At 45.7% G+C, this 17,346-nt stretch overlaps 1 protein-coding gene across 2 annotated transcripts in view; it reads left to right on the top strand.

Moving 5' to 3' along the window:
• LOC144822280 (complement factor B-like) overlaps window positions 1–17,346 on the top strand; it is an 827,973-nt gene that overhangs the window by 300,063 nt on the left and 510,564 nt on the right. For both annotated transcript variants that reach the window (XM_078679607.1, XM_078679606.1), the window contains exon 6: window positions 2,067–2,206. In XM_078679607.1, coding sequence (XP_078535733.1) covers window positions 2,067–2,206 — 140 coding nt within the window. The remainder of the gene's footprint in view (window positions 1–2,066; window positions 2,207–17,346) is intronic.

The following is a 17,346-nucleotide window of genomic DNA, read 5'->3' as shown; positions in this document are numbered from 1 at the left end:
GTGATGACCTGTTGTATCTCACTTTCGTGCTTTGGCAAACCCACCCATTGCCGTTGGCTGTTAGCTGCGGCATTCAGCAATGCTGGTTTCTGATTGGTCTATTACTGCAATTGTCCCTCCTTTGCACCGCTCCTTCCTACCATGGCGATTTCACTAATGGTTTCTTTTGGTTGTCCCGCAGGAGGAGGTTATGCCTGTTTTTTTTCATTTAGCTACTTCAGTATCCTCTTTTTTTTAATTATCATTTATTATAGGTTTTTTAACTTCAGTGAAGTCACAGCCAGTAATTCCAGCATGGTTAAAGACCATGTGACATGTTCTCTGATGCCACCAGGGTTAATATTGAAATTATGTCACTTCTTGTGATGTCACTGAGGATCAAGGAGAATGTGCTATCACTTCCACTGCCCCTAGCATTTTAGTAAATCACTGTATACATTAGATAGAACAATACTGTCCTGGATCTTGTATGTGCATAACTTATGTTTTGATTTTTAGATTACTTTCTTTCAGTTATAATAAAAGACCAAATTAAAACCATCCCGGTCAGAAGGCTTTTCTCATGGAATAGTGATCGAAGTATTATCAAAATTTTCCTGGGATTTTTTTACTCTGACCATTCTTCCTATGTGATGTGTAGCGAAGCATATGCTACAGCGGCATCCAATTGAGTAGCATTAGTGCCCGCTAGTGGGCAGAATATGAATCACTTCTAAAGTGTAGCATAATTATTTGCTGTCGAGGATGAAAAGAAATGCAGACAACTCTGTGCTGCTGGCACTGATGCAATAATAAGAACTTGGGGGAAGAAATTCCCACGAAAACATAGGGGCACAGAACAGGACATGCATCATAGGAAGACAATGCTGTCCTCAGAGGTGAGCAAATCAAAAAATTCATAGAGAACCGAGCCATAGGTTTGTTAGAGCTGTAACCTTTCTCCCCGAAATATATCAGCCATTTGTTGATAGGGTTACCTGGGTGCTTGCCGACTCCTGGCTGAATTATCCCAGCTCCCCACAGCCTCAGAATGATTATAATTCAAATAATTCGAAGTAAAAATCTAGATGTTTTCTAGTGTGTTTTGTAGCCTGTCCTTTTGCTGGTGATAGGCCCACCTACACAAGGGGGGTATCGTTTTTATTGGGAGCAGTAAAGGATTGCATGATGGTAAGGATTTTGCCAGAACCTTTCCTCAAAGGAGTTTAAAGAAGGTGTGTGATTTTAGCAAACTTTGACATTTGCAGGACGTGCTGCATAAGAACATGCAGTGGAATCAGTGAAAGCCAAACCATTCCAGACTACCCCAGGGGTCAAGTCTTCAGATATTGCTAGGCTTGGTATGTTTTCTCAAAGCTTGTCCAACCTCAAAACTCACTAATGAGAAGCAGAGTAATGACCCTCAATAACGTTTCGATGTACTAAGTCATATCTTATATGGTGCACGTCTCAGCTGGCTTGCATGCTGGGCATCAATTTCATACAGTGCGCTCATCCTTAAGCTCATGCTCCAAGTATGGCCTCTGCTGTGGCTACATGGCAGCAGCTGTGCCATGCAGTGGTACCTACTCCTGAATTGCCTATCTTTTTGCCCGATCTTCTTTTCCTACATTTCATCTCGGGGTTCGTCACTGGGAATTATGGGTCAAACTTTGTCTCTTAGACAAAAATGTAGATGTTGTTCTGCACTGAGCCATAGTGTGTTCTGATGGTGGAAACAGCTTCAGAAACCTTTAAGTGAAGATTGTCATCTGTGCGGCCTTTAACCTACCCAATGCCACTCTCAGTCAAGAATTATTACTTTTGTCCCTTCAGTAGACTCCAGACGCCTTCATATATTGTCTCCGGGTTATCTCTAAGAAAAGCATTTAAGGCACATTTAAAGACCTTTCTGTTCCACGAGATGTAGTTTTACTCCTGCTTTCTTTTTGGCACAGCGCCAGTACGCTCCTTTTGAGGCAGCCGTCACGCTCTACAAATTCATTTTCATTAATTCATTCATTCATTCATATTGATCTTTGTTTTGTTTTTATTCTCTTCTTGTGACTTTCCTTTCTTTTTCATAGCCGAGGGGTCTGCAGATCTGTCCCTTAACCCGCTGAAGAATAAAAAGCACAATATTTTCTTTGTGGTTGAAGCTTCGGCCAGTGTGGGTCAAGAAAACTTTGACAAGGGTCTCAGTTTCATCAAGAGATTTACAGAGAAGGTAAGAGCATTGTTGTGTACAGTGAGAGCTCTTAAATCTTAAGTCCACACTCTCACTACAGGCTGACTGCAGGAGATTGAAGCATGCTTATGTTCGTTTTTTAGGTTTCTTGATAGAGGTATAGGCACGATAACAGTGTGCCTACGTAAGTCCAGATTCCTTTGAGGCTCATGTCTGTGCTTGTAAGACTTGCGTTTTGATGGTACATGCTGTGAAGGACACGGACAAGCTGTCCCTCTCTATAAGGTGCAGTTGTTCATATTTTTATATAACTATTGTTAATTCATATGATTCATACACTTATTACATTTTTTCAATATTTCTGATTAAAATGCATTCTTAGAGTGCAGAAATTACCCGACGCCAGGAGTTGGTATTACTGTGCTTATGCAAGTAAAATGTATATAAGCAAACTCATCACCCATTCAATTTGTATGGCCCGGTCAACAGTAGCAAAATGGTGCAAAAAGGTTTAATGCTCTGGAAGTGCTGGTAAATGATCCATGGGCTGCTTGTAGGACATAGAAAATATCTGAATGTACGGCCGCTGTTTGTTGACTATAATGATGAAGGGCTCAGTTAAATTGAAAAAATATTCCCTGTTCTATAGTTTGAAGAACTTTTGGGTGTTTCACATAACGTGTAACTTGTTTGAATGGAAATCGATGCACATCATAGATTTAGGTGAACAACTTACACATGACAGTCATTTGTCTGTGTTGCAAACAATCCCTTGGAAAATACGAGTTGAGAAATATGGAAAATCATATTTTTTGTTTCCAGTTTTTTCCATGGGGTAACTTTTCCCCCTCATAGACAATCCATTGCCATGCCACTATACCCCCTTTGAAATATTGGGGCTGTGTGAGGACATACCCGCCTATCCAACTCTGGAAAGGCACATATTCAAGCTTTTTTATGAGCATATTTAGATGTGTTTCCAGCATAGCAACTTGCAAAATATTCATGAGTATTCACAAATCTCTAAGTTTGTGGATGCTCACCACCGCCCACCCACAAACACTCACCATTCTGTCAAAGTAACTCTGCGATGTAGGCGCAAATGTCCACAAAATATGATTTCTGTGAATGAGGGCATTTTCACCAGTGAGCAATTTTTTGCGAATTTAAATGTCACCTGCAAGTTGAAAAAAAAATGTGAATACAATCTTAAGGGTATAGGTACCAAAATGCATGGATGTTCGTAAAAGTGGAGTTGTTAAATCAAGAGAGAGAGAGAGGACTAGGTAAGCTAGTCCGAATCCCCGTTATTATATATCAAAAAATCAAAAAAGGACTAGCTAAGTTACAGGAGAAAGAGACTCAATGGAGTACGTGTGTCGGCAAACCAGTTGGTTTTTTCAAAAAGCCCTCACCCACCAACCTAGTTGGTGGCATGCTTCATCATCGGGCCCACCACAGTGACACCTAATGTGTCCCGGGTGTGCTTCAACGCCAGATTACTGCGGAGCTGGTATACTTGCTGAGTGTGCAGTGTGGTGAGTGAGAAGGTGAAAGTTAAAAAACCATGCAGACGGTCCCAGTACCCGAGGGTAAAAAATACTTTAATTTACTGGGCCCCTGTTGGTTATTTAAAAGGCAGACGGACGTGTTGGAGTATGGATTATGACCTCCAGCGTCCTGTGTGGTCTACATGTTTCAGCCTGGCCTTTTTAATTTGAAACAGGCTTTCCTCAGGACCAAGTGAGTATGTGTAAAAGGTGTAGATTAAATAAATAAACTAAATTATAGTGATTGTGTTGTTTTGACTATGTGTAGCACTCTCTAAGGTGCTATATGGGTAAGAGGGGGATTCCCTCTCGCTTTGACAGGCTTTTTTCTGTACAAAACTTCCTTGGGTCACCTGGCAGAGAAAAAAAAGTGGAGTGACACATAGGTCTTCTAAGAATAGCAAACTACCATTTTAAAAACAAAAAACACTGAAATTCACCAGCTATATTTAACTGACCGATGTATAACATGCACCGCCAAAGATTTCAGATGTTCATCAGAGATGTAATATATGATGTCATAAGCACTGCATCATAGAGGTGTGTAGTATATATGTAATTTGGTAGGTATTCATTGCTTGGTTTTATATTGTATGTTTCTGTATTGCTTTCAATGGAATGTGACATTACTGGAGTTCAATGAACACTCTACATTCCAGGTTTCCTGTATTTATAGGAGTGTTATGGAATGTTGCATTAATTCTTGGCAGCACCTACAATCATACCTGTATTCATTCCTACTACAAATGGCAATAAAGACGATTACACCAGTATGCTTCTGGAGGTGTATTAATGAGGGATTACTACATTGATTTGGTGACGACCTCGGATACCGTTTTTTTTCCCTCTTCCTCGTCCTTCAAGACTCTTCTAGTAGTAGCTGGCGTTCTTCAGTTCAATGCTTATCTACATTGCAAACCAAGTTCTGCAATTCAAGGCTTATCTACATTGCTTTGTCAAGCGCGCTTTCACCTGGAACTGTACTCAAAACGATTCACAAAGAGCCAGTTCGCTTCTACAGATGAAAACAACTGTTCCAGCTATCAGATGAATCGGATCTGTGAGTTTTGTTGGTACGAGTTAGTGCGAGTGTTTGTTTGTTGTAATTCTTGAAGTAATCAAAACCTAATCGCATTGAGTCCCCGCGCACTCGACCAACGGCTTTGTTTTCATTTCAACCTTACCAGCTCCAATGATCTTGCGCGCTCCATGTTGCTTGGTTGCAGCTAGGATCCTGCGCGTTCCCCATTGCTTGGTTGCAGCTCCTCCATCTTCACGTGAAGCATTCGTGTGCCTTCTAGCCACCGCAAAGCATTCTGGGGCAAACCGTGGCATTATTGGGTCATGCAACCCAACCTCTACACGTCGTGCGCAACGCCATCTTTATTTTCATTTCTTGGATCTGATCTACAAGTTCGCTCAGGGTTTTCATAAGTTCTAAAGCTTTATCAGAACAAAATGAACTTGTCTTACTGAAACTGACTCTAATTCTTCAGACTATGACTCTGAGCAAATTCACTCAGAGAACAAGATATGTAATATTATTCTTAACATCACCAGATCTGATAGTAAACCTTTGTACATAGTACCTTTTGGTGGGATTCCCTTGCAGTTTGCTGCGGATTCTGGTTCTCCTTTTACTATTATTGCAAAAAATATTTGGTAAACTAAGTTTGTCAGTGTTATTGGTTCACACCTAGAACCCACTGATGTTCTTCCTGAGAGTTTCACTAGTGACAAAATTGAGATGTTGGGTTATCGTTCACTATTTTTTTAATTCAAAGATCGCACAGGCATTTGTAAACTCTACATAGCAATTGAGGGTCCATCTGTTTTGAGTTGGAAGGATCAAAGAGCTTTACATAATATTCTTGATCCTAACAGCCCAGAACAATTTCTGGTTGCTTGTGAAAGTACGAAGAATTGGGTTCTGAAGGAATTCCCTAATGGTTCACAGGTAAAGTTGGTAAACTTAAAGGGTTTTCACACCGCATTAGGGTAAAGAGTAATGCTATTCCTAAAATCCACAAGGTACGTAACAGTCCCATGATTGCAAAAGATGAGGTTTAATTGACCAAATTACAAGACAGTAGTATCATTGAACCTATTGAGGTTTCGGAATGAATTTCCCAATTGGCTATAGCAAGGCGTGCCAATGGAAAAATGTGTTTATGTGTTGACCTCAAGAGTCTCAATGAGGATATAATTGAGGATCAATTTCCGTTACCCAGGATAGATGAAATGTTGTCTCTTACTCATGGTGCCAAATGATTCTCTATGATTGATCTATCATCGGCATATCACCAAATTTCCTTGCATCATTCAAGCAGAGATATGACAGCTTTTTGCACTCCATTTGGATGTTTTCATTTTCGCCGTATGTCTTTTGGGTTAGCCTGTGCGGCTGTGGTCTTTCAAAGACTTATGTCACAGTTATTTGGTGATATGCCGGGGATTACACTTTTCCAAGATTACATTCTCATCATGGGTCATGACTCATCAACATGATGACAGGTTAAGGAAAGTTTTAAGCATTTTAAATAATAAAGGTCTTACCGCTGAAAAATCCAAATGCTAATTTTCTCAGAAAATGTTAACTTATTTGGGTCATGAGATCAGTGATCATGGTATCAGACCCAAGACTAAATTGATCAGACCCATTATCTATGCTCCTTCTCCTAAATCTAAGGATGATTTAAGATCATTCTTGGGTTTAGTTGAATTTTATTCAAAGTGTGTGAGTATTTTTTCTGAAAAAACCCAATCCATGTGGAATTTACTTAAGAACAAGGTTACTTTCTCATGGTCGGAGGAATATCAACAAGCTTTTGTTTCAATAAAAAAGCAATTAGCAGAACACCTAATTTGCAAAGATTTGATCCTAATACACATACTCATACTTTTGTCACTACTGATGCTAGTTCAAAGGGCCTTGGTGCAGTTTTGACCCAATTGACAGACAAGAAACAAGACGATGTGGTCGCTTTTGCATCCAGGTCTCTCACTCCTACAGAGGAAAAATATTCAGTCATCAATAGAGAGACTTTGTCTGTCGTGTGGGTATTAGAACACTTTAGAAACTTTTTTGGGGGAAAAAGATTCATTGTGAGAAGTGATCACAAACCTCTCACCAAATTACTCACCACTGATGGCCTTAGCAGAGCCACTGCCAGAATAGCCAGACTTTCTATGCGTTTGCAAGACTTTTTGTTTGAAATACATTACGCTCCTGGAGCTAAAAATGTAATTGCTGATTGTCTCAGTAGATTATCTTTACCTTTAACACATCTTGACTATAACTCATGGACTGAGTTTTCGGTTGCCAATGTTCTCATAAATAGTGATTTCCAGAATAATGTATCCCAAGAGGATTGGTTGAAAGCCAAAAATAAAGATACCATTTTAACAGAAGTTAAATCCAAAGTTATTGATGAGTGGCACATTTCTAGTAAAAAAGAGATTTGTGATAATTTGAGAGGATTTTGGGAGGTCAGATTTTTTTGAGTGAATTCCTATATTTTGTTTAATGTAAAGTAAGATTTTAGTAATATACAGATTAGACCAAATCACAAAAGCCTGCTTTCTGAGAGAAAAAAAATTCTATAGAAATTGCATGAAGAAAAAAGTGTTTTGGGAACCCCACTTTTTGTCAGACCCTACTTAATGTATCACCCAAACACTTTCCAAGGAACTGAGGTGCAGGAATCCATTTTTGGGAATGTTTCAAGAAGATTAGTCAAACAACGCCAAAGTTATTAGCAAAACAAAAAACTCCCCTCCGAAAAGTCTGACTTCCATATAACTACACAGTGGCAACTGCCACAGTGCAAAATATATATATATATATATATATGCGTGCTACTTCTCTTGGTTTAGGATTAGCAATGGGATTTGTATCCTGTGGAGTACTCTGTATCAGCTATGGACAGCTTCTCTTGTGGCAAAAATGTATTTGCCTGCTGTTCATCCACTTCTTTCTATAGAGCATACAATTGTCTTATAGACTCATACAGTTGAAAGCAAACACACACTTTTTTTCATTGCAATGAGCATTGAAGTAGGACATTTTCATAGTGACTACCCTGTGATGGAATTTGTGAGTCTTCCAGGGTAGACAGAGGTTTATCTAGTGATGCTCATTCTCCATGCCTATGCCTCTGGATATTTGAAATGAAAGCAAGATTGCTTCAAACTTAAGCAGCTGGGGCGTAGCTTGAAGCACCAGAAGAAGATCTTCCGATGGATCCCTACCGAGACCAGGAAGACGGTCACCCAGGCCCTCGTCACCAGCCGTCTGGACTACGGCAACTCCCTCTACGCCGGAACCACCGCCAAACTCCAGAAGAGACTCCAGCGGATCCAGAACACCTCAGCACGACTCATCCTGGACATCCCCCGCCGCAGCCACATCTCCAGACACCTGAGAGACCTGCACTGGCTCCCGGTCAACAAGAGAATCACCTTCCGTCTCCTCACCCACGCACACAAAGCCCTACACAACCAAGGCCCAGGAAAAGGCGGTGACATGGTATAAGGGCAGTGCGGCCTGGAAAAGAGAGGCGGTCCCATGAGGAGGCGGCACTGATCACCAGCGGGGCCTAGTCCTCCCACGGGGCGAGTGCAGCATCCGACACCAGAGGTAGCGGCTGCCCGAAAGTAGAGTGTGGGGTCACTTTGAGGCATGGTGAACCTCTGGAAAGGCACAACAGAGTGCTCTGAGTAGCGAAGGATCGGCCAGAGGGTCCGCGCAGTGGAGACGATTTGCCCGATGACACATTAGAGTGGGGACTCGAGGCAGAGAGAAGGCCTACTCCGTTGGGATGCCACAAGTTTAGCTGGTGCCCCCACTCTGCCCCCAGCGACTTACCGCACGTAGATAATTTTTGCAGAACCTGACCTCTCAAGGGAAGAGACAACAAGGTACAGGGGCCTACTTCTCATCGGACCAAGGTTAGACTTTACAGGGTGTGGCATATCCCCAGCCATGTGCCGCACCAGACCGCCTGGCCCGGGTCAGTCCAACCAGATAGACAAGTACACTGTAGCCGTGGGGAGAGAAGCGGGAGCTATGGATGGCAACCCGCAGGAGGATCCTGAAGATAGTGGCCCAGACCCCTCCTTGAGAGACATCATGAGAGCCATCAGGGAGCTCCGTGGGACGTTGGACCCAAAACTAGACTCAGTAACAGAGGAAGTCAACCTACTGCGAGCGGACTTCAGGAAGATGTTGGAGAAAGTGGCAGCGGCGGAAACCGGCATCGGGAGCCTCCAGTCCAAAACCAAAAGACTAGAAGAAAAGGTTGCCGTCCTAACCAAAAAACAAATGGACATCTACGTCCGGCTCGAAGACCAGGAGGGGTGAGCCAGACGCAACAACATCCACGTGGTGGGGGTCCCGGAGAGAATAGAGGGGCCATCCACGGACTGGTTCATAGAAGATATGATACTGAATCACCTGAAACCTAAACGCCTATCAAACTTCTTTTCAGTTGAGCAGGCCCACCGAGCACTGGGGGTTAAGCCTAACCCCAGGGCTCCCCCACGTACCATTATCACCCGCATCCTGAATTTTAGAGACCAGGACGCCATCCTGCAGGCGGCACGGGTGTCTGGCGATCAGCAGCTTGAAAATGTCACAATCCGCTTCTTCCCGGACTTTACTCTCCATGTCCAGCGCCACAACGATCCTTTGACGGAGTAAACAGGGCCCTCAGGGAACAAGGGGTGAAATATATGATTCTTTTCCCTGCTTGACTCAAACTCCTTGACGGAGGCAAAGCGTACTTCTTTGAGACACCAGAAGAGCCCAGCAACTAGTTGGAGGGTTGGTGAACAGTGGACAGAAAAGGTGGCCCACACAGATCCGAGCCACGGCAAAATGGACAGGACACTGTGAGCGAAGAGAGACCTTTGTCAGGCAGCCAGAGACACAAACAGAGAGTAATTAAGTGACCCGGGGAGTGCTAGTCATTAAGTTGTTTCGTGATTATACTCTGGGGGGCTGTCTGGGCTCTTTTCTATGGGGGACAACACCACGAGGCGTTCCTAGAAATATGAGAGTCTGGCTCCCTCGCAACACACTGCAATAATATACTAAATAATACGGTGGTCTTACTCAGCCGAGAGTGTGTGGGGGTAGAGAGCCCGCGGGGTCTGGCATCGGGATGCTCCAGTTCAACTAGCAGTGTGGGTGGGACATTCGTTAGCTTTGTATAATTCTTCCAGCTGACTGCAAGTTCATGTTTCCTCGCTAATGTTGTTTTTTAGGTAGCTGGGGCGACAGGCACTCTGCAAGTTTGAGAGGTGGGAGGTTGGGGACCCACCGAGCAGGGAGGCAGGGAGGGGGAAGTTGGGAGTTTTTTTTTTCAGTTTCTGGGGTTGGGGTTTTTCTCTAGACCAGTATAGACATCTAACGTTTGGGAATCAGCCTAGTGACACAGTGGGGCCGTGGGACTATCCGAGGAAAGTGAGCCTCTCCGGTGCATATGGGTGATCCAGCTAGTATAACAGCATGACGTGGAATGTGAATAGGCTTGGCAAAAAGATTAAACATACATTGATACTGCAACAGGGGTTAACATCTGGATCATGGGGGTGGGTGGTTTGGTCCGCAACACCTTACCCATTGTTATTTTGAACATGTGGACTTACGACGCAAGCTGCTTCGTGGTGGCCGCGGGTAAATGGGAGGGGCGCCCTAGTATTCTGCTCCTGCTATATACCGTCAGGTCTACACTCCTTGACTCTACCGCGGTTGGGCTCCTTCATGGCGGGTCTTCCCCCTTGAGTCCTCCGGATAGTTGGTGACACTAATGCAGTCATGAACGCAGACCTCAACCGTTCTAACGCATAGGCGGGCAAAAGGGGGATACGGGGCTTGGATCTCTTTGTCACGGTAATGGGACTCAGAGACCTGTGGCGCACCACAACCCTACACTTAGGCAATACACATTTTAATCAGCCAGACACGTCTCCTTTTCAAGAATTGACCATTTTTCACCCAAAATGACCAGGGTGGAGACTTCGCTGACCCCCAAATCATGGCCCGTGGAATTTCCGGTCATTACCCAGTCAGCGTCATTCTTAAAGGCCCCGTGATCAACAGGGCGTCTTTTCCGAGGATAGACCCATGGCGTCTACGAGACCCAACCATAGGGGGTAAGCTCCGGGAAAGCTTTCAGCTCTACTTTAAAGAAAATCAGGGCTCGGTGGAGTCCAAAATAACGCTATGGGAGGCATACAAAACAGTGCTGAGAGGGCAGGTACAGGCATTGATAGGGGCTAAGATAAAAGAAGAATCACTGCAGATCACACAACTAGAGTGTGAAATTGAGCAAAGTGGAACGCAATGTTAAGATCGCCTCCTCTGTTGACCTTCGTCACAGATTGACGCTAAAACAGAGGGAACCTAGGGCCCTGGCCGAGGGAGAGGCATGTGCCTATGCTCTTGCCACACAACACCGGATCTACGATGAAGGAGATAAGGGCTTGAAGCTACTAGCGCGGCTTGAGCATCGCAATAGGGAGCGTTCATGGGTATCCAAAGTAAGAGATGCGTTGGGTACCTCTTGTCAACCAGCACGGGCACTTCGAGAGAGTATACTCCCCGGTCTGCAAAAGGCCATTTAAGCCCTCCACAGCAGACCAGTCTCAACTGGTCTGCCCCTTGGCTCCCCAATAGACCCGGGAGCGATAGAATTGCTTCCGGGTCTGCCCCTTGGCTCCCCAGTTGACCCGGAAGCGATAGAATCGCTTCCTGGTCAAAGGGGGGAGCCAAGGGGCAGACCAGTTGAGACTGGTCTGCTGTGGAGGGCTTAAAAGGCCGGGGAGCGAGGGTGGCGTTCTCTTGTTCCCGCGCTCCCCAGGTCTGCCCTTTGCCCCCCCCCACCTCTTGAGGCTGTGACCATTTTTTCCCCAAGCACCCTCCCCTGAGGCAGATTGTGATACTTGTATGATAATGTTGTTGTATCGTTTTTTGCTCTTTTTTTTTACAGCGACTGTTTTTGGCATGAATTTTTCTCCTTAGGCCTTTTTCCCGTTTACAGGTCAACAGCTGTCATATTTATTGCTATTCCTTGATCAGGCGGTAAGGTCATGATTGGTGAGCAGTCAATTTGAGGTGCTTAGGGGGCGGCGCCATTCTCGAATGGGGTCACCCAGGGGGAGGGACAAGTGGTCTCTCCTAGAGCTCCAGGGGCAGTACATCTGGTTGGTTGGATGGGTGCGGGGGAGGGGGAAGTCACGCTTTCCTTAGGCCAGTTGGTCACCCCGTACGTGCACTATGACGTCATTAAACGGCACAGAGTGCAAGGGCCCCCTTTTGGTTAATGGAGTTCATGGAGCGTACGGGGGTAACCGGGAGGGGTGTAAGTACACTCTCGGTAAACGGGCCCTCTGAGCATGTGCACTCAGACGTGAGGGCGTGGCTGTTTGATAAGGATCTGACACCGGTTAGCGACCTTGCCATGGGCCCAAAAATAGGATATGCAGAAAAATTAATAATGTGTGATTATGATCCAAAAATGTTAGATTCGGATAGGAAATATTCTGTATTAGAAATATGTTAAGGTTAGCCCTTGGAGACCTGTCTACATGGTTTGTAATCTAATGTCAATTGCGTTTTTCTGCATAAATGATTGTGTAAATATTGTTTATTTAAAAAATGTTTAATTTGTTTTCATGTTTTAATAAATATGGCCGGGGGGTTGTGAGACCCCCCGTCTTCCAACGAAACTCCTCTCTCATGTCCAATTTCTAATAAATGTGGGGGTGCACAAGGCAGGGGAGGGGGATGGACGGTAGTCCCTGACTATACTCTCACATGCCCTAACCATTGCTGGAAGAGACCAGTCACTTGCCTGTTTTTGATAAGTTTATAAGCACTCCAGTACCTCTGGTCGAGATTGTGCAAGATAAAAATGACACAGAAAGTAGAAATCGTATCCCAATCACAGCGCGAGCAGCTAAGGGACACTAATTAAGCTTAATCAAGTGGTAATTTACTGGTGCTCCACACAAGCCACAGGTAGTGACGTATCGGAGTTCTGCAGAATTAGAAAGCAGCTAAGGAGATTGATTGTGCTGCCAACAAATGGTGAGTGTGGGTGGGCTAAAAGCCCCTTCTGAGTATTTTAAAAATACAATAGATCGTCGCGCAACAGCGCTTGTGCCCTGCCTGTAGGCTCAACCTGAAAACAGCACTGACCGACCTCAATGAGAAGCTCACTGAGGAAAACTTTTGTTTTCCTAAGGCCTCAATCCTCTTCGACTCCCTGTCCTGGGGGATCATAGGGAATGAATTGAGGTTGCCCTCGCTTATGGAAGCCTCAACCACTAGAGTCTCTGGAGTAGGATGCTGTGTAAGGTTCCCAGCCAGTCAATGGCATTTGGCTACCTGCATATTCACGGATGGGCAAAGCAGGTTTTAGACCAAGTGCACAATGATGGCTTCATTAAACGACACAAGAGCTTAGATGAGGCTGGTCCAGGTTGTAGAATTTCTATGAGGTAATGTTTTTACTTCAACAAAAGGCAGTTGTAGGTTCAGTACCTCAGCTGCTCGTCAAATTACCATGGCAAAGGAGGCACTGTCCTCCACCGGGGACCCATAAGGTGAATTTAACTTTGTATCAGTGGAAGTATCAATCTCCTCCTGTAAGTCCATGGAAAAGCTGCTATCATTATTGGGGGTGGGAGGAAGGGTTGGGTAAATCATCCCATCCCCACCATTGTCATCTGTGAGAGGTGGCAAGCTATGGTCAGAATCAGGGAGACTAAGGGCTTGAATTGGATCTTGGCAGAAGGTTTCTCCATCACAAAAGTGACGGATATCCCTTCCCGCAAAATATAAATTCCATAGCATATATTATGGAAGTTATTATGGAAGTTTTATTTCAGAGGGCTGGATATCCATAACAGTTGTAACCAGTCAGCCGAGATCTAAAGCAGGCCCTAAGTGATTTGCCCAGAATCACAGAATGCTGAGCCAATGCAGAGACTCGAACCTGGTTACCAGCTCCATAGTCAGCTGCTTACGTTTTAAAAAAAATACTTTTTATTAACATTGCTCGTAAGACCAAACAGACAATAGCAGACAATATCTGAAAAGCATGTCAGGGAATAGCATTGAGTATAACAAAGTAAAGCATATGAAGACACATATGAAGACACAAGTGGGATACCCAATTCTCGTTGTTACTCCCCCGATTCCTCTTCTGCCCCCTTGTATTTCAAACAAGGCCCCCAGACTTTCTTCCATTTCTTAGCGCATCCCCTACTCCTGTATATAGTTTCTTCGCCCCTTTGACACCAATGAAGATCCCGCCTCCACTCCTCCCATTGCGGAGGTGTCTGTGACCCCCACCACCTGGCAATGTTCCGTTTCGCTACCCCCGCTGCCAATGCTTGCCAGATCTCCACGTATCTGAACCAGTCTGAGTCCCCTTTAATAATTAACAACAGCCACTTTGGCTCCAACTGAACAGTGTCACCCACTACTACAGACATGGTCTCAGTGACTCTGGTCCAGAAGGGAATGACCTCCGGGTATTTCCACAACATATGGTAGAAGGTGCCCTCCTTGACAGCCCCTCACGCAAAGGGCCGACTGACTCCTGCCCCAAGCTTATAGGTGTGTGCGAGGGTAGTAGATACAGTGAAGGATCTTTAACTGCACCAGTCTAAACCTTGAGCTGATTGCTATTTCGCGCTGACTCTGTATGGCATCCTGCCAGTCCTCATCGTCCAGGCTGCCAAGGTCTCAGGCCCATGGTCCCCTAAGCGACGTCAAAGGGTCTGGCATATTATTTAGGAGCTTGCAGTAGATGGCGGATGTGGGCTTCTCTAGTATGGGGTCAAGTAGTAGTCTACCCTCCATGGGGGAGAATTCCAGGATTGATGTACCGCTATGTATGTATGAGCGTAGGGCATGAAGGAGACGTAAGTGGAGATATCTTTGTGAGTCAAGGTCATATTCCTTCTGGAGGTATTCAAAGGAGCGGGGGTGTCCCCCTTCCAGATGTCTCCCAGGTATTCAATGTGAATTAACTTCCACCCCCTGAAACCTGTTAACACGGTAGCCACGCTCATCTGGTCACCTAGCCATAGAGGCGTTCTGCCTGTCAGTGTGTCCGCTCACCCTAGAAACTTATTTGCCTCCCTCGTGCACTGCAATACCACCCTAGTGTGTGCAGGTGCCTCCATCCGTGACCTCCGTGCGTAGAGAAGGGATTTGCAGTTTCTCCCCGGCATGACCATCCTATTCACTCTGTATGCAGGTTCAGAACTGTCCATTAATACCCAGTCATTGACCACCTGGAGCTGTGAGGCCCAATAATACAGTTTGACGTCTGGGAGCACCAGGCCACCATCATATAGACCTCTGGTAAGCATGTGTAGTGCGATTCTCGGTGACCCACCATCCCACAGCACATTCTGTACGGCATGCGATATTCGTTTGAATACACCCAGGGGGACAGGATACAGTGTATTCGGTAGAATGTATAGGAGTCTCAGCAGTGCGAGCATCTTGAATAATGCCGCTCGGCCCATAAGGGAGAGTGGTAGGTATCGCCAATAGCTTACGTCAACCCCCAGGCGAGCCAGTTGGGGTTCAAGGGTTTTAGCAAAAAAATCCTCCTTGTACCTTATGTCATAGATTCCAAATTATTTAAACCCGTTGGTCACCACTTAATCCGGACACCGAGTGGGGTTTCGAGGGGGTGTGGGCCCGACAGGCAGAAGATCACTGACTTCGCCCAATTGATTGTGTAGCCAGAGTAGCTGCCAAACAACTCAAAGAGATGCAGCACCTGCGCTATCGAGTGATACGGCCTCGCCAGGTATAGAACAATGTAATTGGCGTATAGGGAGATACGCTCTTCCCACTCATCTGTCAGCGCCAAGCCCCAGATCGACCTTTCCCTCCCAATCCAATGAACCAGAGGCTCCAGAGCTAGGGCAGAGAGGACGGGGGACAGGGGGCAGCCCTGCCTGGTGCCCCTACTAAGGGGAAAGGCCCTGGACACAGCGCCATTGACCCTCACCTGAGCCGTAGGCTGCTCGTACAGAAGGCGCACCCAGCTACAAAAGATCGGGCCAAAGCCCAATTTCTGGAGCACCCTAAACAGGTAGGGCCATTCAATGCTGTCGAACACCATCGAGGCATCTAACGCTATCAATGCCGTCTGAGTGTTCCCAACATCTTCGGTCATGTAAAGTACCCCATAGAGACACCGCAGGTTGTGGCGGGAGCTCCTACGGGCCATAAACCCTGATTTGTTGGCGTGTACCAGGTCAGGAATAACAGACACCATCCTGTCAGGTAGAGCCTTGGCCAAAATCTTGGCCTCTATGTTGATTAGTGAAATGGGGTGGTATGAGGAACATTGATCTGCCGGCTATCCTACTTTGTGGATGACTACAATCGTGGCCTCTCTTTGATCCGTGCGGAGCCTGCCTATCTCACACACTTCAGATTACATCCGATAAAGGGGATTAATAATGACGGTTGCCTGTCTTTTATATATCTCCACTGGGAGCCCATTGGGTCCATGCGCTTTCTCGGACTGGAGGGAATTGAGGGCATTCCTGATTTCCCCCTCCGTAAATTCTACATCAAGACGGTCACTTTGGTCAGAAGGCAACGTGGGCATTCCAAAATCCCAAAGGAACTATGCACAGTCGGTTTCGGTCCTTTTGCAGACCGGGGAGTATACTCTCTCGAAGTGCCCGTGCTGGTTGACAAGAGGTACCCAACGCATCTCTTACTTCGGATACCCATGAACGCTCCCTATTGCGATGCTCAAGCCACGCTAGTAGCTTCAAGCCCTTATCTCCTTCATCGTAGATCCGGTGTTGTGTGGCAAGAACATAGGCACATGCCTCTCCCTCGGCCAGGGCCCTAAGTTCCCTCTGTTTTAGCGTCAATCTGTGACAAAGGTCAACAGAGGAGGCGATCTTAACATTGCGTTCCACTTTGCTCAATTTCACACTCTAGTTGTGTGATCTGCAGTGATTCTTCTTTTATCTGAGCCCCTATCAATGCCTGTACCTGCCCTCTCAGCACTGTCTTGTATGCCTCCCATAGCGTTATTTTGGACTCCACCGAGCCCTGGTTTTATTTAAAGTAGAGCTGAAAGCTCTCCCGGAGCTTACCCCATATGGTTGGGTCTCGTATACGCCATGGGTCTATCCTCGGAAAAGACGCCCTGTCTATCGCTTCCAGGTCAACTGGGGAGCTGCGCACCAATATGTGGTGGGGCGCACCGGCTGCGTCATCTGACGCGGCGGGGGCGCGCCCCACCATGGTCGCTGGCAAGGGGAAGGGGGGGCCGGTGCCCCGCCATATGTGCGGGGGGGCCGATGCACCCCTCCCCTTTCCTTATGGTCAGGGACTACCGTCCATCTCCCTCCCCTGCCTTGTGCACCCCCACATTTATTAGAAATTGGACTTGAGAGAGGAGTTTCTTTGGAAGGCGGGGGGTCTCACAACCCCCCGGCCGTATTTGTTAAAACATGAAAACAAATCAAAACATTTTTAAATAAACAATATTTACACAATCATTTATACAGAAAAATGCAATAGACATTAGAGTACAATCCATGTAGACAGGTATCCAAGGGCTAACC

The sequence above is a fragment of the Lissotriton helveticus genome, chromosome 3_1 (genome assembly GCF_964261635.1).
Source record: "Lissotriton helveticus chromosome 3_1, aLisHel1.1, whole genome shotgun sequence".
Taxonomy (NCBI): domain Eukaryota; kingdom Metazoa; phylum Chordata; class Amphibia; order Caudata; family Salamandridae; genus Lissotriton; species Lissotriton helveticus.
The sequence above is the reverse complement of the archived record's forward strand: the minus strand, read 5'-3'. Positions and strand labels throughout refer to the sequence as shown.